Source organism: Halictus rubicundus, chromosome 4 (assembly GCF_050948215.1).
Source record: "Halictus rubicundus isolate RS-2024b chromosome 4, iyHalRubi1_principal, whole genome shotgun sequence".
Taxonomy (NCBI): Eukaryota; Metazoa; Arthropoda; class Insecta; order Hymenoptera; family Halictidae; genus Halictus; species Halictus rubicundus.
The window spans coordinates 7,368,492-7,392,692 of NC_135152.1; the positions used below are offsets into that span (position 1 = coordinate 7,368,492).

The following is a 24,201-nucleotide window of genomic DNA, read 5'->3' on the forward strand; positions in this document are numbered from 1 at the left end:
AAGAGCATCCATCTGCAACATTACACGAAGACGATCACGTGGAAGCAATCTGACAATTAATCGTCGTACCTGAAGGGTTAATATTTATATACAAATTATGTCGCTGCTCAGAAATAGTTGCATAAAAGAACAAATACTTCACCCATTATTGCTTTATACTCGGAATCATTTATTTCATGCGAAATTTTGTACGTGAAAAAATTAATGGTTTCACCCCGACGAAAATATGAGTGACTTGTATCGATAAAATGAACGAATCAGTTTATAGATTTCTCAGCCAAAGAATTAAAAGAATCGATTCGCAAAATAATGAAACGCAAGAATTGAAGGTTAAAGATTAAAATCGCGAGGAAAAGCGCCGTGACCAGAGCCTAATTTTAAAGCAGGGTTGACAATGGCCAGTGACCAGGGAGTATTTCTGTACCATCTGTTCGCAGCAGCCTGTGTGTGTGTCCATTGTCTGCGTCCGGAGATTTTTGCCAGCGATTTCCCGGATTCCACGCGGACAGAGGACCGGTATATCGTACATACGGTACAATTTTTATTGAAATTCTGTCGATGATCTGGCATTCAGCACGCAGAAAAGAAAGTCTTGTAATTTCCAAGGCTGGTGTAGACGCGAGTCCTCGAGCGTCGGGGCCCGAATCCCGTACACTTTTCAAGCGAGTATTCCTGCGGGCTCACTTTCTTCTTGCTCTTCGCATCACCTTAAACCTGTTCCCGCTGCGGCGAACACTTCAGATTGCGTTGGAATACTATTTTTAGGAATATAATCTTCATCGCACCGGCTCCTCTCGTTCCTGCTTCGCGTTTAATTGATTCTTTTCGTAATTTGTACGAGCTGCTGTGTCTGTACACTGTCGCGCGACGTTTTATACGCGTTTGTCTGTCGAAAACGAAAGGAGGATACCGTTTCCACAGTGTTCCTCTTTTATCCTCTCATTGGCAAACAATCGACCGTGTTAATTGAATGTAAATGCACGCTTCAGCTTCGGGATAACGAGTCGAAAGTAATACGTTCCTCGCTGATCACTAGCTTGCACATATTTATGCTAATATTCGGTTTTATGGGGCGGTTTGCTGCAACAGCAATTACGTACTAATTCGGACTATAAATTCGAACGTATTTATAGATTAAATGTCAGTTCGTCCTATCTATAAATTAAACGCCGATTCGTTCTATCCATTAATTTTAAGTGGCATAAGATCATTAAGCTCTTCTGAGTCGCGATGCGATTAATAGCAGGAAATCCATTTATTAGAATAATTTTGTTGCAACAATTCTTTACGAACAATTATGAGCAGATCTTTATGCAAATGCCGGTTCACTTTATATACTTCGAAAGTGAACAAACGCGATTTGCTAGTTCAAGAAGATTGCGAATGGTTTCGCTTATAAACATTTCGACTTGCGATCAGAAATAAACGCATAAACGAAATAGAGTTCTTCACGTATCGTGTCAATTTTGATAGATAATTAAAAATACCCTGCACTATTGTTTGCACTATTTCCAAACACTGTCCAAGTTCGCTAACATAATTTACAAAGCTCGGAAACATTATTAAACAATTTTCAAGCTGCGAACAATCGTGCTGCGGATTTTACGCATTTATGACTAAAGTGAGTAGGTGCAATTTTAAAACATTGAAAAGATTATGATTACTTTCACTGCATCAAAGTTACTCGGCGAAAGATACAAAATTCAGTTTCCGTGGTAAAAATTCGAAAATCTCAATAAACTCCGAAAGTTCAATCGCACGCGATTTGCTATCTCCCGGGCACGATTACCGTCACCGAGACGAGATCAAGGAAGGAAAAACAATGATCGTCGGTGGAGTCACTCACCGTGGTCTCGAAGGACGCGTGGATTCGCAGGGAAAGATGGCCCCGGGCCTCCGGGGATGAGAAAAGGCACTTTCGTTCGAATATCGTGGACGCCTCGGTTCCGGAGCACAGGCCGCGGAGAAAAATGTTGAAAGCACGAGCGTAAACATCGAACTGAAGCTGCCAGGCAAGCTGCACCGAGCAACACACCAACCTAGGCCCGACCTTAATAGGCTGCTTTCACACCGAACGCGAATGCGAACGCGAACGTGAGCACGACGCGCACAGACATGATCTCTTTCGGGGTGCAGGAATTTCGAAGGAACCACAACAGCCCGACCGGACCGACGTTCCTTCAATCTCTGCCGATTTGACCGGACGCCTCCTGCAATTTCTGCCGATTTTTCGACGCCCCTCCCCTTCCTCCCCGATGCTCGTTAAACCGCGCCGGCGGAATGCTCTTCTCCATTATTTTTATTAATCCCTTCGTTCACTCAAGGAACCGAAAAATCGCAAACTTTTCTTTATATGATAAATTTTTACCAGAAAATGCCAAAAATCCAAGTTTATGCAATTCCCCTTAAACTGAAACAATATTCTACTGGATGATTGCAAAAGTCTTGACACAATTTTTGGTTTAACTTGCTCTTTATAGAAAAAATCTTTCAATCATAAAATTGATTTGTTCGTCCGTAAAATGCCTTCAGGCTTCGGTCACAGTGTCTAACGCGCTCAACGAACAATACGGGCCCTAAATAGGGTGACCGTTTGTACAATCGCTCGTGTCTTCCTTAATTGTATGATGTCTCGTAACACGTTCCAAGAAAAGTTCTCGGATTTGTCGGCAACGAGCTGAGTTAGCACCTAAACACGTCCAAAAAGACGTACCATGTATGTTAGGGTTGAAAATAGAGGTAACACAGATTGAACGATCCCGCTGTTGATGATAGTGTTAAAGGAGTCGGTGTGCCGACGCAGTCCATCGACGGAGCGATTAACATTTGTTCACCGGGTGGTAATCGACGGAACGACGATTAAATATTTATCGTGTGATCTTTCGCGGCTGCGGCTGCGGAGTTGGTGGTTATACCGGGGACCCGAAATAGCAGGTTCCTCGTCAATATTTTAACGTAGCCGGTCAATGGCCCCGGTCCCTCTGATGCAAGCGTGTATTCGCAGCTAATTTCCCTGAAGATCTTTACGTACTTCCGTCATGCTCGCATTGTATGTGCTATTTGCAGTCGCTTCGAGTTGCTGCGCCTGTAAGCACGGCTGCCTCGACCCTCTCGGGACAAACAATCGTCTTAACTATTCGTAGAAAGTCTCTAAAAATTTTAATAAATTGAAAATAGCATACTGACTGGTTCTTAAATCGTCTTGATGTTTTTACTGTTTTAAATTGCATTGGTCTAGTTACAAGTATTATTATTTTTAGAACATTGAATGTGATAGAATAATTTAGTTCCGTACAATTATCAAAGCTTATACTCAGCTTTATTTTATGTATTTTATAGGACCTCTCCCCTCATATCATCACGTTGAACAAACTATAATATTTCAATAAAACTCTGCCGTACATTCTCAAAAAGTTTCGTCGAAATGAAACTGCGTGTGCAAGAGATAGATAGTGAATTTAGCAGAAGATTGAATGTTTATAGAAGCGGATCAGAATCGAGAACCTGATAGGGGATGAAGGATAAAGCCCAGTCGATCGACAGGAGGAAACGAGAATCCTTTGGGCAGAGGGGCGGCTCGGTGTGAATACAACTTAAATCGAATTCCGCACAAAGGAAGGCATTCGATGGAAAAGAAGAACCTGCAACGGGGCCCGAGGCCCGCATCTCTTCCAGGCCCGAACCTAATTCATCTTAGGGCCCTGCGGTCGACACAATCATGTCGGATTTCACAGCAAATAACGGGCTTCCGAGAATCTCGGAACGGAAGCTGAACTATAGTTCACCGTGCCTCGTCCTCGGGTTTCCGAGGAACATGCACCGACCAAAGTGACAGAATATTTCCTTTTCACTTGAACCCGCTGTCAACCTGCTAATTGGCCGACTTTTCGATCGGCATTCAAATTAAGTGAAACGATTGAGGAGCGAGTTGAGAGACGAGTAACATTTATACGGTAATGTCTCGATATGTGTACAGGCCTTGTTCCTTGATAAAAGAAAATATCGAGACGGAGCTTTTTTTTTTATTTTTTCTCTTTTTAGGAAACCATCATATTCGTGACATTTTTCTGATTAAAATGAGTCCAAACGCGACGCAATTTGGACTATGTTTACTATTTTAATACACGATACAGTGGAACCTCGATTATAAGTTCGCATAATCGAGGTTCTATTCAATCGTGGATTAAACAAGCAAATATGATCCGAATTATGTCGTGTTTAGACTGATTTTAATCAGAAAAATGTCACGAATATGTTAATAAAAGTTTCGCAAAGAAATAATGAAAACCAAAAAAGTTCTATCATTGGATTAGAATTGTCTCACTACGATATATTCAATTGCCTATCATGTTACACTTCTCGAGGAGCAAATGAGGAGCTCGTGTAGATATAGTTACGACTAGAAACTCCGAATGAAATGATCCTGTGACTTTACAGCGTGCGAAATCCTCGTGATCGCACTAATTGTGCAAGAAACGCAGTTAGCATCGTCAAAACTGAAACAGATATTAAAGCATAAACAGCCTTTATCATCGTAGAATTGAATGCAGAGATCATTGTGTGGATAAATAATGGCGTGTCCGGATAAATACGAGTTGGCTAGTTTTCTCCGATTGTAAGGTCAATCTGAGAGGCTGGCGAAGAACACTTTCGATAAATGATTTCACGAAAGATTCGCGTAAAAGTGCATCGTAATCGCTCGCACGATTTAATCCGACGCGATCATTCTCAACGGCCGTAGAAGTAAAAGCGGTCGTCCAGCATCAAGGACGATTCTGCCGAGCGATTTTTAATCATACTCGGCGAAGAGACCATGACAAAGTCGATCTTAAATGACTCTCTCTTTCACTGATTTATGGTACGTCGGCGCTGCCACTGCCGCCGCCGCCGCCGCGAGAAATCTCTTTAATCCGGCAACGGTTGCAATTTTACAGAAACGCTGGCAAATGCGTGTTTCAAATCGCCCGTTTCCCCGTGCTGGGTTACTGCGCCGAATGCTTCGAATCGACCGCGAAATATTCCCCATTTTTACTTCGTCTTCAAATTCAAAAATTTCATCATGCGTCTCGCGGAGAAAATCCCTGGAATTTCAGAAAATTATAAGATATTGAAACGAGACACCCTATAGAAATTGTTAACTATTTTGCAGAAGAAACAGTTACAAAAATTGAGATCGAATTTATACGCCACGAAACGTGGATCTTTCGTTCAAGGTTATATGAATGTCACGCAGGTTACAATCTAAATGAAAACACATCGTCTCGTTAAACAGTATCGATGATCTTCGTAAATAAACAAAATGGAGGCTTAGTGAGAATTATTGTCGCTGATCATTTTTAATCTACTCCATTAATATTAAATATATTGTATTTTTATATAGCAGAAATATAATAAGCACAAATTCTGTCAACATTGCAACAGAAAAAGGAAACAATTTTTTCAAGTATTATACCGTGTATTAATAACAATGGATAACAGATTGGAACCTTACATTAAACCATATTCCTCATAATGTAGATGCTCCTCGGCAAAATGTTTTTTAACATAGAATAATTGTTTGTCTATATGTCAACATAATGTTAACATGCCCAGTAGATTGAAAATTATTCAAAAACTGTAGCCAACTCAAAACAAAAGCCACCTACATCTCAAAAATATCACCTTGGAAAGGTCAAATGAAAACACGTTCCGAAAACGTCAACGATCAATCACAAACCATCCTGAGAATGGTCTCCATTCACCGACAGAAACATTAAATATACATTAGGGCGGAATTTACACCCTATCAACAAATAACCTCAAAAGGGCTCATAGCGGTTTCCCGCGCGAAGTTCAAATCGCGTGCATTTGAAATAGAGTAGCACAGACGTACCTGGCGATCATGTCGGGCGGACGAAGGCACTTTGTCATTCAGCTCCTTCAAAAAGTTCTCAGCGGTCCGAAGGTCGTGTCTTTCTGTTTGATCCGTCTCCTTGGCGTTGTCATCTCGAACGGAATCGAACGATGCACTTTCCCGGCCGATCGGATCCCCTTTCTCCTTTTCCCTTTTCTGCCGGTCCTTCTCAAGGATCTCTGGATCGCTGGGATACTTCTCGAAGCTGGAGGCACGTTGCAGAATGGTCGGTGAGCTCGGCGTTGATTTCGAAAAACCGAGCTCGTCTTTTAAGCTGTTGTTGCCGGCTCTGTCGAATATTCGCGGCGGGTCCTGGTCGCGAAACGCTCTGCGCTGCCCTTTTGCGATTTCGCACATCTCGCTCTTGCTCGCCCTCAACGGCGGACAAACGAACTCATCTTTCCCTCAATTATTGTTGGACACCTTCAAAATCATGCATCATCGAACATTACTACTTGGCGGGCGACATGTGATTTTAAATAATAATAAATCATTGAGTGGCAACACGGAATTATTTGGCCACGTTTGTAAACGAATTTTTACATTAATGTATCGAGTATAGAAAATTCGGTTACGATCTGCAAAACGCTAGATGGTCACAGAGTATTCTTGCAGTTATTTTTCAACTTTTCGATTTTCATTTTATTCTGCTGGGTAGGTACTCGACATGTTAATAACCTAGTGAGTTCTTACTTAAATGAAGGTTATTAAATCCATTTCGGATATAGTAGTGTTATTAAGGAGCCTATTAAGTAGCCTCCGGTAGCTAAAGTGTAGGCTCTATGTTTATGACGAGCATATTTGTCACAGAGAGATGGCAGTTTTTTGTTCAATATATAGAATGCTCTTCATCGGTTAAAGATAATCAAATTGAATAAAGCTCTTAATCCTAAAATGTCCCTCGAAATTCAATCGAAAAAATTTAGATTGATCCGTCTGCTCTGTTCGAACGGTCGAATTGGTATTCAATTTATTATTTGAATGGAGATTTTTTGAAACGGTATGCACAATCATTGAAAGTTCTACTGTGATAGATTTATTTAAGTGCTTCGTAACGAATTGGGAACTCGCAGTTCAAATCCGGCCAATGGCAATGCGCTATCGATAACGAGATTGCAGATTCGGTCCTGCACGAGGGTCACGAGCATGGACGCGAATGAAAAGCAGCGAAAAAATAAGTTTCGCAAGTTTCGGAACATCTGTGGCCAGCGAATCTGATCAAAGCTTCGTTGACAGGGTCGATCGGGGCCGATACTAACCGGTTTGGAACAAGTGTGCTTCCTAAGGACAGGGCCAGGCTCGTTTCACAACGCACAACACTTCCGTAAGGTAGAGAGACGCGAACGTTACTATCTCGCCAAGGGCCAAACGAGTCATGCGTCATACGGAAGGACATCTGTTGCCCTTTTTCCTCGACCCCTAACGTACCCTCTCTCTCCCTCTCTTTTTCTCACCCCTTTGCCGTCCATCTTGCTTTTTATTATTTCTATACCTTTCATAATTCCTGTCCCTGACATATTAATTATGAATGAAAATGGTCTCGGATCAATGAATTATTAAAACAACCGGTTAGGTTAGTTTTAAATGAAATGTCCCGACAGAAGTTATTCGTATCGACTACAGTTAAAACGCTCTTGCATCGGTCGATCGCGAGATACTCAACGGTAGACATTGTTGCATGCGGCCGCGAGATGGCGGACATTTTTGTTGTTTTTACGGAGGCTTACGAGGTCCAATTAAAAATTAATAACTATTCCCCGTAAGTACTTGATAGGCCAATAATTCTTATACGTATAGAAGAATCGAAAATACTAATATTGCAATCTCTAAATTAGGGTCTGCTTAGTCCAATAGCAGATGTAGGATCAAAGCCTCCTTTCCCTCCAGTTTCAAGTCGAATTTTAAATAAACCGCCAATATAACGACATTAGATCGACTGTATAGAAATCCACGTCTGAATCGAATTTAATCGAAGTTATATTATTATTTGCTGAACATTTTTGTAGCCAGCAAATCATCGACTTTCGCAGGTAATGACAGGAAACAATTCCAAATTCACGACTTCCGGTATTTGTTTATGATTTCCCAATGGCACTTTATGGCTGGTGACAGAGATTCAGCGGTACTTTACGATTCCACGCTATAACGCGATTAGTCTTACGATTTAAATTTGTCGTTTTTACGTAAGAATATTTTTTCCATACCGGCACTTTTCGTTTATAAAAATAGAGGTTGTAAAAAGGCCGTTGCGTAGAAAAAAAAGGTGTTCATCAATCGCATTTAATAAAACATGAGCGTAAAATATGGAAGCTATTAAGCCGCACGTGGTGCAAATATGAGAATGCAAAATTTTACGAATTCGTATTTTTAATTTTTCATTGATTCAATCAGAACATTTCCATTATAATTGTTACTTGTATTAAATATTGATCACCTCTGGCTTGCACTGTTCAAGAAGAGCTTTTTAAATAAACGAAACATCGTCTTGAAAACATCGTCTTTTTCCTTCCGTGAAACCCCATCGGTACAAACTCGCAATGCTCGCAACGAGTGTGCGAACCTAGATTCGCATTGCATAATGGGTTAGTAGCGCCATCGAGCAGTAAATTCCCTAAATTACGTGACCGACGATATATCGAATTATCAAGGCTCGGACGAGTCGGACGATATTGAAATAACCGGTAGTGCTGTCTTTAACACTGCCGTGGATTCGTTCTCTTTTCTGACCCCCTCTATATCGGAAAGTAAAGTTCACTGCAACAGATATGATGCAAGCAAATTTTTGGAACTTGGTGACCACTACTGTCAGGGTAAGTTTTAAAGAACAATGCGTACTGATAAGGGTCTTCACCCATTTATCATTATCCCGTACTCTGCCATTCATTTTGAAGTCTATTTCGTAACATTTTGAAGGACAAACGATTTTCCGCCGTATTTTCTCGAAACAGCTGTCGAATCTCCTTTCTCGTCATCTTCTCGTCTTATCGTTATTCTTGCCGAACGTTCGAGCAGGTCAAAGTGTCTCCTTAAATTCATAGTTACGCATAAAAGCTCGAATCTGCTGATACGTTGGTTATGTCACCTTCATTTTTATCCTTCACTGCATATATCACAAAAACCATGGAAAGTATAAGTATCTAGTGTTTGTAAAATTAACAGGGTCTTTCTCTTTATATTTCTGCTTTCCAGCCAGTATGCATCAAGCGTGTTATCCCTAGCTTGACAGCTGCACAGCAACGCAGGTATGCCAGCACCTTAGACGCAGACCTCGTAGTAATAGGCGGTGGGCCTGGCGGATATGTGGCATCGATAAAAGCTGCCCAATTAGGAATGAAGACTGTCTGCGTAGAGAAGGGCGACACTCTTGGAGGAACGTGTCTGAACGTTGGATGCATTCCATCGAAATCTCTATTAAACAATTCACATTACTATCATATGGCACATAGCGGGGACTTGAATAATCGTGGTATCGTCGGTAGGTGCCCCATTTCCACTACAATATTCAATGATTACTATCCATAATAATTACTGTTCTGGTTTCAGTGGAAAACGTAAAGCTCAATCTTGAGAAGCTGATGGAACAGAAGCGCAACGTAGTCAAAGCTTTAACAGGGGGAATTGCTGGTCTGTATAAAAAAAACAAAGTCGAATGGGTAAAGGGCCATGGAAAGATCACTGGTCAGAATCAGGTGACTGCCTTAAATCCTGATGGCTCTGTTGCAAGCACCATCAACGCCAAGAACATTATCATTGCAACTGGCAGTGAGGTTACTCCATTCCCTGGTATAGAGATCGATGAGAAACAAGTTGTCTCTTCTACTGGAGCATTATCGCTGACCCAGGTTCCCAAGAGACTTATTGTAATTGGTGCTGGAGTCATTGGTCTGGAACTGGGCTCTGTATGGCAGAGGTACATACTTTTTATGCTATTTAATCCCTTAACAAGTTCCAATGTTTTTAATATTTGTAATTATTATTTAGGTTGGGCTCGGAAGTGACTGCAGTGGAATTCATGCCAACAATCGGCGGAGTTGGTATCGACGGTGAAGTCAGCCAGACGTTGCAGAAGATTCTATCGAAGCAGGGCTTAATGTTCAAGTTGAATACCAAGGTGACCGCTGCCAAACGCAACGGCAGTGAAATCGTGGTTTCGGTTGAAAATGCGAAGGACCCCAGCAAGAAGGAGGATGTCCCCTGCGATGTACTTTTAGTTTGCGTTGGTAGGAGGCCGTATACTAATAATTTAGGGCTCGAAGATCTGGGAATCGAGAGAGACGAGAAGGGCAGGATCCCTGTAAATAGTAGATTCCAAACAGTTGTTCCTTCGTGAGTCAAACTTCCATAAAATCAATTCAATCCCTCTGCTGTAGATAATTGAAAATTGTGTAATTTTAGAATATTCGCCATCGGAGACTGCATTCATGGACCGATGTTGGCGCATAAGGCCGAGGACGAAGGAGTCATCACGGTTGAAGGCATTGCCGGAGGTGATTATTATGAAATTGAGGATTTCGAAAGTGGTACTAATTGTAATTGTCCACAGGTGCCGTTCATATCGATTACAATTGCGTACCCAGTGTGATATACACGCATCCCGAGGTCGGTTGGGTAGGCAAATCGGAGGAGGACTTGAAGAAGGAGGGCATCGCGTACAAAATCGGCAAATTCCCACACATAGCGAACTCCAGGGCAAAGACGAACCTGGACACGGACGGGTTCGTGAAAGTATTAGCTGATAGCACTACGGATAAGATATTAGGCGTTCACATGATCGGCTCGGTAGCCGGCGAACTTATCAATGAAGCAGTGCTCGCCATGGAGTACGGAGCCAGTGCGGAAGATGTTGCGAGGACGTGTCACGCACATCCGGTAAGCAAAACAACAATTTTCAAAAGAGCATATTGTTTCAATATTTTTCATGGTATAATATTCGTTGTTTTTTTTTTTAGACATGCGCCGAAGCTCTGAAGGAAGCGCATCTGGCTGCGTATTTCGGCAAGCCCATCAACTTCTAAGCACTCACGTGAAAAAAATGGAACTATCTCGAGAACTATTGCCGCATACTTCGTCTCGTCGTAGCCTTTTATCTAGTCTACGCTCTCCAACGTCACGACCGCGCTACCACAAGTCTAGCGCGTAGGTTTCAATATCGTTTATCCGCATAAGGACGAAAAAAGTTGTAAATAAAACTGTAAAAGAATTTATGAAAAATACCGCTCCTTTTATATTAGATTTACCTACGTTTCTGGAATTATTGTATTTATTACGGTATTATGAATAAATTCATCTCTCGTTACGTAAGCGGTTCGAGAACCGTGACTCGTGTTTGACGCGTGGCCCATCGTGTTACCGAAATAATTCCTGATAATTTTTTCCTATTGTTACGTCATTCATATACCCTTGACCAACATTATTAGACACGTTGCTTCGATCAAACCGGTGACCTTCGAAAGCTATCCCTTGATGAGAATTCCGAGATGCTTGAATGTTCTAAATGAAGTATTTTGTTTTTTAGGAATTCTCGTTTTTAAAAGAGGGGACGATTAGGGTAACTTAGGATCCAGTAAATGAAGTAGCACGTATACACAAGCTTATATGTTTCAACAACAACCCTGTATATTTAATATTATATATATCATTATTGTTTATAGCGGGAAATATTGTAAATGTTCAGTATGAAATACCAGGTGAAATATAACATATTCCGAAACAAAGTATTAGAAAATTTAAGAATGAATGATGATGATGATGACGACATCCAATTTTTGTATGAATAATTAAGTTATTGATTATTTTGCTCAAATCTCGTTTATAATCCTCCGTCTGCAACCTTCATTTGAATCGTCACCATCTGCATACTAGTCGTTTATGTTCATGACTTCCAAAAAATCTAAACAAATTCTTGAACACGTACTGAAGTCCCTATTTTAATATTATAATCGTTGGAACGTCAAATATTTAATTATTTCACATACGCGGACACAAACGACCCCGGTTGCCCACAGAGGGTTAAATACAAATTCATGTGTAAACTGGATACATGTAGAGAATATAAACTAGACCGAATGAAAATCCAATTTTACATGAATAATTTATAGAAATCGATTATTTTGTTCGTCTCGTATATTTACAAATTCGTACATATATCAATTGCATAGAAAACAGGGAAAATAATACGTCGACCTTCACAGTTCCTTCACCTACAAAAAAAAGAAGGTAACATCAGAATATCATTCCTAAAAGCCATTAAATTTCGTCCGCAGCGTTTGTCATCGGAGGCAAAAACGGCACCATACATAAATCGAATTGACAATGTCAGGTGGAACGGGATGGGGCCGCGCGGAGTAATTTAAATTTCGGTTCGGCGCATAGCGGGCCTGCCCCACCATGGTGCACGGTCCTGCGAGGCACGTGACCGGCGCAGTAGCGGCGGCGTTGCCGGCAGTCGTCCGCGGCTCGTCGTGGCCATCGGCAACGTTGCCCGCCGCGCAGTACAGACAGAGAGAAAGAGAGCGAGCCGCAAGGGTGGCACTTGTGCGGCAAGGCAACACACACCCAATGTTTGTGTTTTCGAATTTTTCGTGATACCGCGGGAGAGAGAGTGGTTCGTGGCCGTTTGGCAAGGCATGTAGCGCCGTCGTCGGGCCGCCTCGAGATGTGGACGACCACGAAAACAACGAAATACGGCGTCGGTGAGTCCTCGTAGGCGTTCGTCACGTTTTCACTCGTACCCCGAGTCCGCGGATTAACGCGCGCGCGGGGCACACACGGCAATCTGTCAAACGACGGTGTCTCGGCCCGCTGATCCTCCGTGTGGACTATCATCGACGGTACGATGATCGCAACCCTCGTTGACAGACGGCGCTAGACACGGTGTGCTAGTAAGTACCGGCGCGAACGCCGGTGGCCCGCAGTGCACCGGAAGCCCTTGTGTCAATGATTTTAACGAGCGTCTTGAGATGGCTCGCCGCCTGATACGCGCCGCGCGCGATCATGCTGCATACACCAGCTCTCTCGCGTCGTCTCTCGCCCAGGACCAATGTGCGTGTGCGTGTACGTGCGCGTCAGGCTTCTGCATGTGTGTCCTACGTGCACGCACACTCGCATCAACGCGTGTTTCGCGTGCATGCCCGCGCCCGTCTCCGTCTCCGTCTCCGTCTCCATCTCCGGCTGCGTGTGTCCCGCGACCGCGACTCTCCCATTCATGCATTGATCGTGCACGAGCACAGCCACCAGAAAACACTACTGTGTACCATCGTCATTTAGTAGCCAACTTGGAGCAAATGTTCCATCCTTGACTTTTATTCGTACACAAACACCTTCAAACTTTGACCCCTCCCCCTCCCTCCCGCGTACCAACCCTTGCGAACTCTATTTCCAATGGTTCGGGTACCAATCTATTCCATACAGTGTCCTCTCTTGATTGCTAGACACTTTTCGGTTACTGTAATGGGCTTGACTGGCAACGTGTTTTCATTCGAAGTTGTTTTTTTTTTTAATATTTAACATTTATGTCAATTGAAACCGGGTACCAGAGCTCGTTGCCCTTCCTATAAATTGTATGTATTATTGTAAACAATCTAATCGATGGTGATACAAACTGAAGTGTTAGAAATAGTTTAGTAGATGGAGGTGCCTAGGGGAGATTAGTCAACACTCTAATTCCCGTCTCATTGTTTAGTTGGTACATGCTCGGCCATGTACTTACGATCTCTGTGCAATACTCAGGCACCCACTTTCAATGTCTTAACCCTTTGCACTCTCGGCGCTATTTTCATTCTAAAACTAAATATTTCTTCCGTCCTACAATATTTTGATTTTATTCATACGAAACTGATCAGATTTCTACATATAATATCTCAATGTTTAGTAGTCGATTAAATACAAATTTTGTAATGTAACAAATATTTTGCAATATTTTTTGTAATTTCTTTGAAATAATGCCACAGCAATTTCTAGTGGTGCTTCAGAGTCGCCACTCGAGTGCTAAGGGTTAATATTTTTATCGACAAATAGCAAAACTATTGTAGACTTTTATGATCGTAGGTGACCATAGATTAATTTACATTCGAGGCATACAAAGGAGCCATAGAGTGTGAACGCAGAAATCTGTTTTCCGCCGATACCGGCCACGTTCAGATTACTTTCGCACATTATTATTCGAGCCCGTCGTCGACGCACTGTCAGCTGATCCTTCGCTGAAGCCGTTTGCTTCTCTTTCTACGTTTCGGGTGCGCATCCTTGAATCACAGCCGTTTCTGTCCGTTTCTCTGGTCCGTATGGCCGGTACACGCGCGCGAGATATGTAATAGTTCCCACATCAATTTCCCTCTGTGTCCCGTTGATACGACGGTCTTTAACGGAAACGGTTGACAGCCGCCACCGCCGTGTTCGTACGTCGCCGTTGACTTTTCACTACTCAACACTCTCGTTCGAACGTCCCTGTCAGCGGTACGTTGACTGTCAGTGGATGTCACTGAGCGGTACTGTTTACGTAGACGCAACCGAAATAGAGGTTTAGCAAGAAAGCAGGAAAATTGAGCACTCGTGAACACGTTTATTTTTCTTTTGCAAGAATTTATTTGCTGTAGAAATGCCATTGATCGTTCAGTATTGTTGCTTACACGAGGGTTGATGTAATTCGAAATATGTATTCGGGTCTATACGAGGTCATATTCTAGGCTAACCTAATTCCTCAAGCGGGTGGTTCTTCCGCCATGAAAATTCAAATGAGTAACAAATGCGACAAATGGCCTTAGATTGCGATCCGAACGTTGTGATACGCACAATGTTGAACATTTAATTTAGGTAATTGTATGTTAGATTGTATTTTTAACAATGCAAATGGCAATTGTATTTTATAAAAATGCAAATGGCACACAGATGAGAAAAATAATGTTCCGAAACGAACTACATGCTTAGTGTAATGCTAAAAATTTTTATTTCTTTTTGCCATTTTTAAACATTTTCTTTGCACCAGCTATGGAAAACAGTCGAAACGATCCACTTCGAAATTTTCTGCACAAATCGCACCAGCAGAATTTTATGAAAATTACCCGCAATATTTAAACGACAGATGCCTTCCCCGTCAAAGCTAAATTGAGTTCGAAAATCCCGTCAACGCGAAATCCCGGGGGGAGAGTAACAGACGATAACGGAAATGAAATTATTGATCGCATTTCGTCTCTCTGTATTGTTGATTCTTATAATTGGCGTTCGCTCTTAAAAAATCGATTGCTACTCCGAACACGAGAATACCAATTAAAAATCGTATTTGGGGAATGATACCGATTGCAATTTTTCTTTCGAGGAGCGGAAATGTCGGCAATGTTTACCGATGATTAAACGTGTACGGTAGCCAATCAAATCGAGAGTCTACAAATGGGAAAAAGTGTGCATCACGCGCACGATCGACCTTCGCTTCTGTCTTTAATTCGCTTCCTCGTTCGAATCTCGATTGATTGCGTTGATGCGTTCCGATTTAGCGTTGCATTTCTGCGCGCCGCGCACATTCTATCGAATTTTTGCCAATACTCGCTTTTTAATGAAATGTAATGCTTGAATGGCAATTTTCATTTCGGTTTGAAACCCCAATATTGGAATTTGTAATATTTCGGAAATTTATCTCGATCCGTCAATATTTCACCCTTATAATTCATATACACCGGAATTTGCCCTTCAAATTGTTTATACTATTTTTGTTTTCCTATACCGGCTTCATCCATCAATAATATGCACAATAATTATATCCGAATCCTATTTGTAGTTGGAGATTCGTTATTATTTGCAATGACTTGCTAGCTTACAAAATGCATCATTATAAATTACGTATTAGTGACGCAATATTTATAATTGACACAGTCAAATTTTTATTGGTGCTGCAATTCTTATTTCGGTAGTTGAGCATGAGAAATAAATTTGTTCTATTCAGGTTTCCGTAGCGTTAACAAATTCGGTTGCGTTATTTGTTCAGTAGATTCGTGGACAATCAGAGAACAGAACTAATGGCATGGCAGTGCTATAGTCCACAGTCACGGGACAATGATAGTCTTGGTTTCTTAGTGGCAAGTACGTCAGCTTCCCGAGACACCTAACAAAACAGTTTGCGTAAAGTGCCCGAGGCGAACACGGGAGACTTCAACGCGAGAAATGCGGTCGTCGAAGTGTCAACGTCGAATGTCGACCGCAACCTTCTGTTCTCTCGATTAAATGCCAATGTCCCTTGTAATCGAAGAAAAATCCATGAAAAATAATTATTCACCGTTTCCATTCCGTTCCGAGTCGGTACTATTATTTCTGTCTTGAAAAATACTCGTCGACTCAAGTAGTCTAAAATATGCAAAAAAGTTTTACCGTCGCTTTTGCGTTCAGAGGTAAAGAATGATTTTTACGGAAGAGAATTTCCCTCGAGGATGGAAGTGAAAATAGTCGCTCGGTTTTTCCTAGGGCCGGGCACATTGATCAAATCGTTCTCGACTGCTACGAATGCTTAAAGTTCCCCGTGTTTTTTTTTTCACGGTGCAGTAATTCTTCCGTGATGTCACGGAATAGTCAATGAATCCGCCGGTAGACGAGACGCCGAGATCCGCAATCTACCGAGACAAATTTTGCCTTGCAAATCGCCTTCGGTGCTATTACCTCCGATCGTTAATCACTCCGGGAAATGTCTCGTCTGCACGGCTGCAGAGAGCTGCTACATTTACCGATCTCGAATTCCCTAGAATAGCAACTCTTTTTTCAATTTCACACGATTTTCACCTACTCCGATCATCGGTCTTCGTGCTTTATGCAAGATCAACGTTGGAGTCCAACATTTCTGTTTTTATTAATTTGCACGTATATTATATATTTTATTTTTATTTTATCATATTTTTCTCACTGACGCATCAAATTCGCGTAGTCGTTGCTGCACAAATAAAGGCACCGAGGTATCATAATTGTCCAACCTGTTCCTCCAAGAAACAATAAATAATTTCCCCGCAATTTTATGGATTATGGCAGTCTACCGTTTGCAATGACTTCATTGCGTCATTGGGGGCCATTATGTTCGTCTGCTCGTTAGACAGATTTCCATGACAAAGGCCTCGTTATGAATTAGGAAAGTTGCTGCGACAAGAAAGAGAGACAGAAGTTTAGTCGATAATAATAAATGAAAGTAACTAATTTAACATTGTAATTGTCCTCGCAACTTCCCGTATTAGCGCAAAGCGTATTCGCGAAAGTTTAACCATTAAACTCATAAACATTTCCCACGAAAAATGTCGAGTTCTCAATCGAGCCATAAACGACCCTAACTTTCGAGAGCTACGCGGATTAATGTGGGTCATTAAAAATGGAAGAGAGGTCTTTATCCAGGGAATTCAGACGGGAGTAACTCGCGGTTTCGCTAATTGCAAAACTCGTGGACCGTTTAGAGTTCAAATAAACTTAAATGCCTATATATTTCATAAATTGATATTTAGTGCCGTTCACTTTAGTCCGCACAAATTACAAGGAACAGTTACGTGGAAATTGATTCCGTCTCTTGACGATTGCAACAGGTTGCAAATAACGTACCAGTAATATTTTAAATTCATGTGACGAATCTGTTCCGTGTTTCGTCTACTAATTGTTCTCATCAATGCATAACATCCGCAGATTAGTGTGAGATTCAGTGTGGACATAGCTTTATAATTGGAGAGCTGCTGCGGTCCTACTGTTTTCTATTTCACCCACACGCTTCTGTCGCAAACGCATAAGCACCGCAGGCTAATAATAATCGTGTTAATAATCGCGCGTAAAAACACGAATTGCGGTAACGCAACGCTCTCGAATGATTCTTGGCAATAGCGTTTCACGAGGGACGGGAATCATTGCGACAGCACCGTCATTCAGAGCGCGCGGTTCCTTCGGTGCTCCGTTTAGAGGTGTTACCGGAAAAGAAGCATAATCGCCGACGCGTCTTTTTTCGCGACACGCTTTCAACCAGGTTTCATGGCACTTACGCAATTTTTCCAACGCGAAAACAGACAACGCGTTGAGAAATCGTCACCGGAAGCAGGTCCCATTATCAACGAGCGCCGTTTACGGAACCCTAACGTCGACGAACGAACGCTATTGCGGTCTAGTATAGTCCCAAAACCTTTCCAGTCGCATTAGACGGGTCCCCATAACAGTTTTACGAATGAAATTTGTTAGGCTGATAAAGATCGACTTCAAAGGTGGAAAAGTGAAACATCATCGTCGTGACTATGGCTATAAGCAAACGGTGTTCGTAAGAAACCGTATTCATTGGTACTTACTGGATCGAGACTGTTTATGTTAATCCCACGTTATCGTTAATGTCGCCAATTCGGAGCTGCAGGAACGTAGCAACGATCCTACTTATTCTTTCGTTCCTTCTGTTTCCATTTTCGCAGCGCTATCTTGAAAGCGATGGGTTTAAGCGAAGTCGAATGGAATCGACGAGAAATTTCATCGAATCCAATATGAGACTGATGAAACGATCTCTTCTTCTTGAATTAACTTCAGGAAAAATTCATGCACTACAAATTGAATTATCTGTGGGAAGAATTAGAACAGGTTTCTCCAATATTGAATAAATTTGAGTAAAATTAAATGAAATTGCGGACATGCTTCATGCTTGAATTGCTTCATGTATTAAAAATTGAAATTATAAATAGGGTAAGAGAAATTACTACTTCTTCTTGCAGCGGCATTTTCCAGAAGCCACCAAATTCTAATTGAATGAAATTGCGGACGACTTCATGTACTATATATATAAACTTTATTTGATTCCCCTAGGGGTTACAAATCCTTACATCACCTCCTCCTTCCATCGCCGCTTTTCCATTTTCACTTTAACCTAAATTAGCACTAACTTAAACGTAAACTTAACCTAGACACAAGAGAGAGAGAGAGAGAGGGAGAGAGTATATTTACAAAAACTGCATGTACCAAAAATTGAAATTAATTGACAACAAGAGCAATTAAAGGAGCTGTTTCTTGCACAACAACTTGCCAAAAATAGCGTGTCCAGGTCCCAAAACCTGTGACTTCCGGTCCCAACCAGAGCGTGTCCCGGTCACGCGCATTCCTCGTCGTCAGCCCGGCAGGTTTCTCATGACGAGAATCGTACTGTCAGCGCGAGCATAATCAGTGATAGCGCGTCAATCGGCCCATTTCGGTGCACGGGTCCGCGTTGCTGTTAATCATAATCTTCCAATCTCGCTACCCACGACGTTATCTACGCGACCCTGTTCCCTCGATGTCCCTCCGATCGTCTTCCGATTGGAGAATCGCTCGATCAACTACTTGACCGATTGATCGCTTTATCTCCGTTGATTCAGCCACTCTCCGCAATCGCGGAAACGAGGATCAAATTGCCGACAGAGTGGTTTCGTCACGGCGCCCACGCCACGTGTGTTTTCTCCGCTGCAATTGCCGTGGAACCGTCGTGGGCAGATTATGGTTGTCTCTGCCGACAATTCCGTCAGGTTCGGATCTCCTCTTACGAGGTCGTGACATTTGTTAAACGGGTCGGGGATTAAATCATGGAAATCAATCGACGACGAAACGCGAAATTAACCATGTCTTCGTACGAAACGAATCAGGCTATTTTCACCCGTCGAAGAGTCCCCTTGCAAGATTGATCATTGTCCTTGTCTCGGTAACCTGGAATCCCCAAATGGAATCCGTAATGGTATCGGTTGGCAATTCTGTGAGAAATCAGAGACTGGAAAAAGAAATGCAGATTTCGCAGTTGAAGAGCGACGTCGTTTATATTTTTACAGAGCGGTGTTCATGAATTTTTGCAGATTTTTTAGTGAGCTGCGCTGTGGTAGAAAAAATAAAAATCGCTTTTTCCCCACTAACGAAAAACGTGAAGTTAGCGAATCTCAATTAAACTTCAACTCAAAAATTCGAATTAATTGCAGTTTGGGTGTTCGACATCTGTTCGAGGTTTTTCAGAATTTTTGCATTCAGCGAACAGGGGAAATAGGCAAAAAACAAATTTTTTCCATTTTACCTCGTGACTGCTCTTCCGGCCGAGGTACGGGGTCAAAATTTTATTTCTTCTCGATGACCTGGCGGATGGTCCAAGGGCATTTGTGTAAAAAAGGCTGTGCACTCTCTTTCAGATTTTCTTGTAAACATTCTTCGGCACTTTGTTGCCTGAAGAAATTGTCTGGTGACGCAAGTGTATTTCGACGATGCTCCCCCTCCCTCTTTTCCCCTTTTTCTCCCGGATCGCGCAGTCAGAAACAATTTCAAGGATTCGCGAGAAGAAGAAAGAGCGCGATGGCCGACACTAAACTGGGTCGTCAAACTTTTGGCAGCGGGCTTCTCTGCTCTCGTGACGGGATTCGATAAGAGGTTCGCGAAATTGCCCTCTTCCCCGAATCGCAAACTTGTTCTTTGCTGGCGCATCTCTCTCTCTCTCTCTCTTACTTGTTCGGAACGGTGTCTGACGACGAGTGTTCGCGAATGCTCGCGAGACACTGTTACAGTTTCCCGGCGAGAGAATCGCTTGCCGATTTTACGTAACGATTATTAGCGGACACGGTTCACGACGCGTTCCGTCCGGACGAGACGGGAATTCGCAATTGGACATCGACAGGCTCGAGCTGGTTCCAAACAAGTCTGTTCCAGTCGTTTGAACTTTCGGAAGACTTACTGTCATTTTCTTTTTGGCCAAATTCATAGAACATGATAAAATTCGACAAATTGAAATTTAGTAATAAATCCAGTAAAGGAGTTAAACGAAAATAAATCATTAGTATGGACAAAGAAATCCTTGGAAAATAATGATTGAATACTAGACCTAGTGACTAAAATAAACAAAAATTAACATTGAATATTATATCAACTATAAATTCACAAGAATAAAAAATAAATATAACAGCTACTCTACAACATCAAGGGGAATCCTTGCAAATTCCAAACCTGCAGAACTCAATCCATAAAATGTACAAAAATAAAAATTGAATGCTGGACCCAATAAATAAAATTCACAAAAATAAAAAATAAATATAACACCTACTGTAAAATATCAAGGGGAATCCTTGCAAATTCCAAACCTGCAGAACTCAATCCATAAAATGTACAAAAATAAAAATTGAATGCTGGACCCAATAAATAAAATTCACAAAAATAAAAAATAAATATAACACCTACTGTACAATACCAAGGGGAATCCTTGCAAATTCCAAACCTGCAGAACTCAATCCATAAAATGTACAAAAATAAAAATTGAATGCTGGACCCAATAAATAAAATTCACAAAAATAAAAAATAAATGTAACACCTACTGTAAAATATCAAGGGGAATCCTTGCAAATTCCAAACCTGCAGAACTCAATCCATAAAATGTACAAAAATAAAAATTGAATGCTGGACCCAATAAATAAAATTCACAAAAATAAAAAATAAATATAACACCTACTGTAAAATATCAAGGGGAATCCTTGCAAATTCCAAACCTGCAGAACTCAATCCATAAAATGTACAAAAATAAAAATTGAATGCTGGACCCAATAAATAAAGTTCACAAAAATAAAAAATAAATATAACACCTACTGTACAATATCAAGGGGAATCCTTGCAAATTCCAAACCTGCAGAACACAATCCATAAAATGTACAAAAATAAAAATTGAATGCTGGACCCAATAAATAAAATTCAAAAATAAAAAATAAATATAACACCTACTCTACAATATCAAGGGGGGAATCCTTGCAAATTCCAAACCTGCAGAACTCAATCCATAAAATGTACAAAAATAAAAATTGAATGCTGGACCGAATAAATAAAATTTGAAATAAAAATCGGATATACAATATGAAGGGAGGTGAGTACCGTCCACTGAGCAGAGACCACGGCGAAGAGTCCTCGCAAATCCGTTCACCTGGAAATGCGAATAGTCGCATAAAGTCGCGGACGCGGATATTCAATTTTCCTCGTTCGGGTATCGACGCTTCGGAGGATATTAGAAATATTCGGGAGCCGGTATATTACGGGGAGGCTGGACCCTTTAATATCGTCGGAGAATTTCGAGGCTCCCGCAGGACAGCGTGCACAGGCTTGCAGGATGGGGTTGCAACTTCGAACGCTTCGTTTCCGATTTAAATCCCGCGGACTGTATATACATATATTTCCGGTGGGCACGGTAGACATCTCTTTATGCCGAAATTCACGGGGGTGGAATCCGAAATATACTCGGTGAATATTTTAACAGAGAGCGACGAGACGTCGGGACCCGCCGCGTTTTTCCGGCGGTTCCTTTGAACGGGGGACGTCCGCGCCCCGGATATATCCAGCCCCGATCTCCTTTGCGAAATTCCATCGCAAATAAGGAGATGAATGAAGAGGAGATAACCGGGTTTAATCAAATATGGCTTTGTTCTTCGGGGGAACTTGCTCTCGTTTTCGTGCGCCGGTTCGTGAAAGTGTAACTACTTAATATACGAGAAATTGAGAAATCTTTTTACGAATTCTTTGTCTTCTTAACTGTTTCGACTCTTTTTTATATTAAAAATCTATTTGGGCAAAAAATAACGCGTCCTTCCCGAATACGGTCGGGAAAGACCCGACGACTACAGCAGGATTAACATTGATCTAATAGATCCTTATTGGCAACTGCAGACATAGGAAGCGTACTAATTGACTTCCGGCTAAGCGCACAATGTTAATTCTATATCTGACGCAAGCGTCGGCCATCGCTCGCAATCGGAATAATAATTACGTTTCTATTTCATACTTCTAGAATAAATCTTTTAAAAAACGTATATCAAGCTCGACACTCGATTTCTGTTACTTTCATACTACACTGACACTCGATAAGAATTATGATACAAGTTGAGTAACTGGAAACGTGCTTCGTTAATACGAACCTATCACCGAAGCTGATAAGTCCCGTTCCCCGGGAATCTATTGTAAAATTATCACCAAGGACGCTTCAAATGACTTGTTATCTAGTTCTCGTTGAATTATGACGCAGTTTCTCTTTCATCATATTTCACTGATCATTTAACTCATCAATTATAACTTTCATTGTCCTCTGAAACACTTACTGTTCTTCTTTGCGCTCTTTCGATTCTTCACGCGTCCCGATTTATATTTACTATTCACAAAATTCTTCAGAGAGAATAATCAAGAATTTTTCTTTTGAATTGTTTAAAAATTCAGAGAGAACCAAAACAGATTTTTCAGAGAGGATAAACAGTTTCGTAGAAGTACTTTAGAATTATTAAACAATTCTCTGATGTCCAGAGAAGGTAAAGAGATTCTCAAAAATTCTTCAGAGGGAATAATGAAGAATTTTTCTTTTTAATTGTTTAAAAATTCAGAGAGAACCAAAACAGACTTTTCATAGAGGATAAACAGTTTCTTAGAAGTTCTTTAGAATTATTAAACAATACTCTGTTGTCCAGAGAAGGTAAAGAGATTCTCAAAAATTCTTCAGAGAGAATAATCAAGAATATTTCTTTTGAATTGTTTAAAAATTCAGAGAGAACCAAAACAGACTTTTCATAGAGGATAAACAGTTTCTTAGAAGTACTTTAGAATTATTAAACAATTCTCTGATGTCCAGAGAAGGTAAAGAGATTCTCAAAAATTCTTCAGAGAAACTTAAAAAATATTCTTCATAGAAAATGAAATGCCAGACAACTCTTAAGAAAATTAAAGTGTGGAATAAATCCGAAAATTTCCAGACAGACCAAACAGTTTATCAGAGCCTCCTAGTCGCGGATAGAGAATCGAAGAATACATAAAATTTGATGTGCTAGTAAGGATAGGTAAGAGAAAATTCGATCGGGCAAGCCACCCTCAGCAACCCCCGGACGTTCGCAGCGATTCGTTGGCCCGTGGAAATCGTATACCTGGCTGGAAAGTTATCGTCGTGGAAAATCTCGAAGGATAGAAGATAGACCGTACATCTCGAGTCTCCTCCGGCGGCGTGATCATGATCGCGATCCCACTCGAATCGGAATAACGCGGCTCTATCTACTGCGAACCTCTGTGTTGCGAGTCTGCAAGCTTCTGGCGAGGAGGACCCTCTCGTGTATCGATTCCAGTCGACTTTCGCGCGGCTCGTTTTATCTAGCCTCCTTTGAGCTGTGCAAACAGGCTCTCGCGAGTCGACTTAACTCGCTCTGCCTCGCCTTTGCCTCGCCTTCGTGCAAAGTTCGGGGCCCCGGGTTCGTTCAGACGCGATCGAAAAGCTCAACGAGCATTTCATTAGGCAGATTTGGCTGTTATTTCTTCGGGGAGCTTTCAAAGAGTCCGAGATTGTTCGAGAAACTCCATTTTGCGTTCCATGATTTCGT

The 24,201-nt window shown here is 41.5% G+C and overlaps 3 protein-coding genes across 7 annotated transcripts in view; 2 read left to right on the forward strand and 1 right to left on the reverse strand.

Annotated features, from left to right (window-relative positions):
* Positions 1 to 7,273, reverse strand: part of LOC143353292 (uncharacterized) — a 47,578-nt gene extending 40,305 nt beyond the window's left edge. The window contains exons 1-2 of the mRNA XM_076786494.1: positions 7,153 to 7,273; positions 5,873 to 6,316 (exon numbers count right to left, since the gene is read on the reverse strand). Coding sequence (XP_076642609.1) covers positions 5,873 to 6,250 — 378 coding nt within the window. The 5' untranslated portion in view covers positions 6,251 to 6,316; positions 7,153 to 7,273. The remainder of the gene's footprint in view (positions 1 to 5,872; positions 6,317 to 7,152) is intronic.
* Positions 7,274 to 8,514: 1,241 nt separating this feature from the next.
* Positions 8,515 to 11,645, forward strand: LOC143353289 (dihydrolipoyl dehydrogenase, mitochondrial). 2 transcript variants are annotated; one of them, XR_013082106.1, is made up of 8 exons: positions 8,515 to 8,703; positions 9,083 to 9,368; positions 9,437 to 9,803; positions 9,875 to 10,219; positions 10,289 to 10,380; positions 10,437 to 10,762; positions 10,843 to 11,029; positions 11,409 to 11,645. XR_013082106.1 is itself a non-coding variant. In XM_076786487.1 (7 exons), exons 1-7 carry the CDS (start codon positions 8,659 to 8,661, stop codon positions 10,906 to 10,908), a joined length of 1,527 nt encoding a protein of 508 aa, XP_076642602.1. In that variant the 5' UTR covers positions 8,515 to 8,658; the 3' UTR covers positions 10,909 to 11,189. The 2 variants fall into 2 exon arrangements, 1 of the variants encoding a protein (XP_076642602.1); XM_076786487.1 differs by lacking the exon at positions 11,409 to 11,645 and having other exon boundaries at positions 10,843 to 11,189.
* A 675-nt stretch (positions 11,646 to 12,320) lies between these two features.
* The window catches only part of Spg (dedicator of cytokinesis spg), a 91,280-nt gene continuing 79,399 nt past the window's right edge, over positions 12,321 to 24,201 (forward strand). For 2 of the 4 annotated variants that reach the window (XM_076786502.1, XM_076786501.1), the window contains exon 1: positions 12,321 to 12,585. In XM_076786502.1, coding sequence (XP_076642617.1) covers positions 12,549 to 12,585 — 37 coding nt within the window. In that variant the 5' untranslated portion in view covers positions 12,321 to 12,548. The remainder of the gene's footprint in view (positions 12,586 to 24,201) is intronic. The other 2 variants (XM_076786500.1, XM_076786503.1) reach the window with 1 other exon arrangement.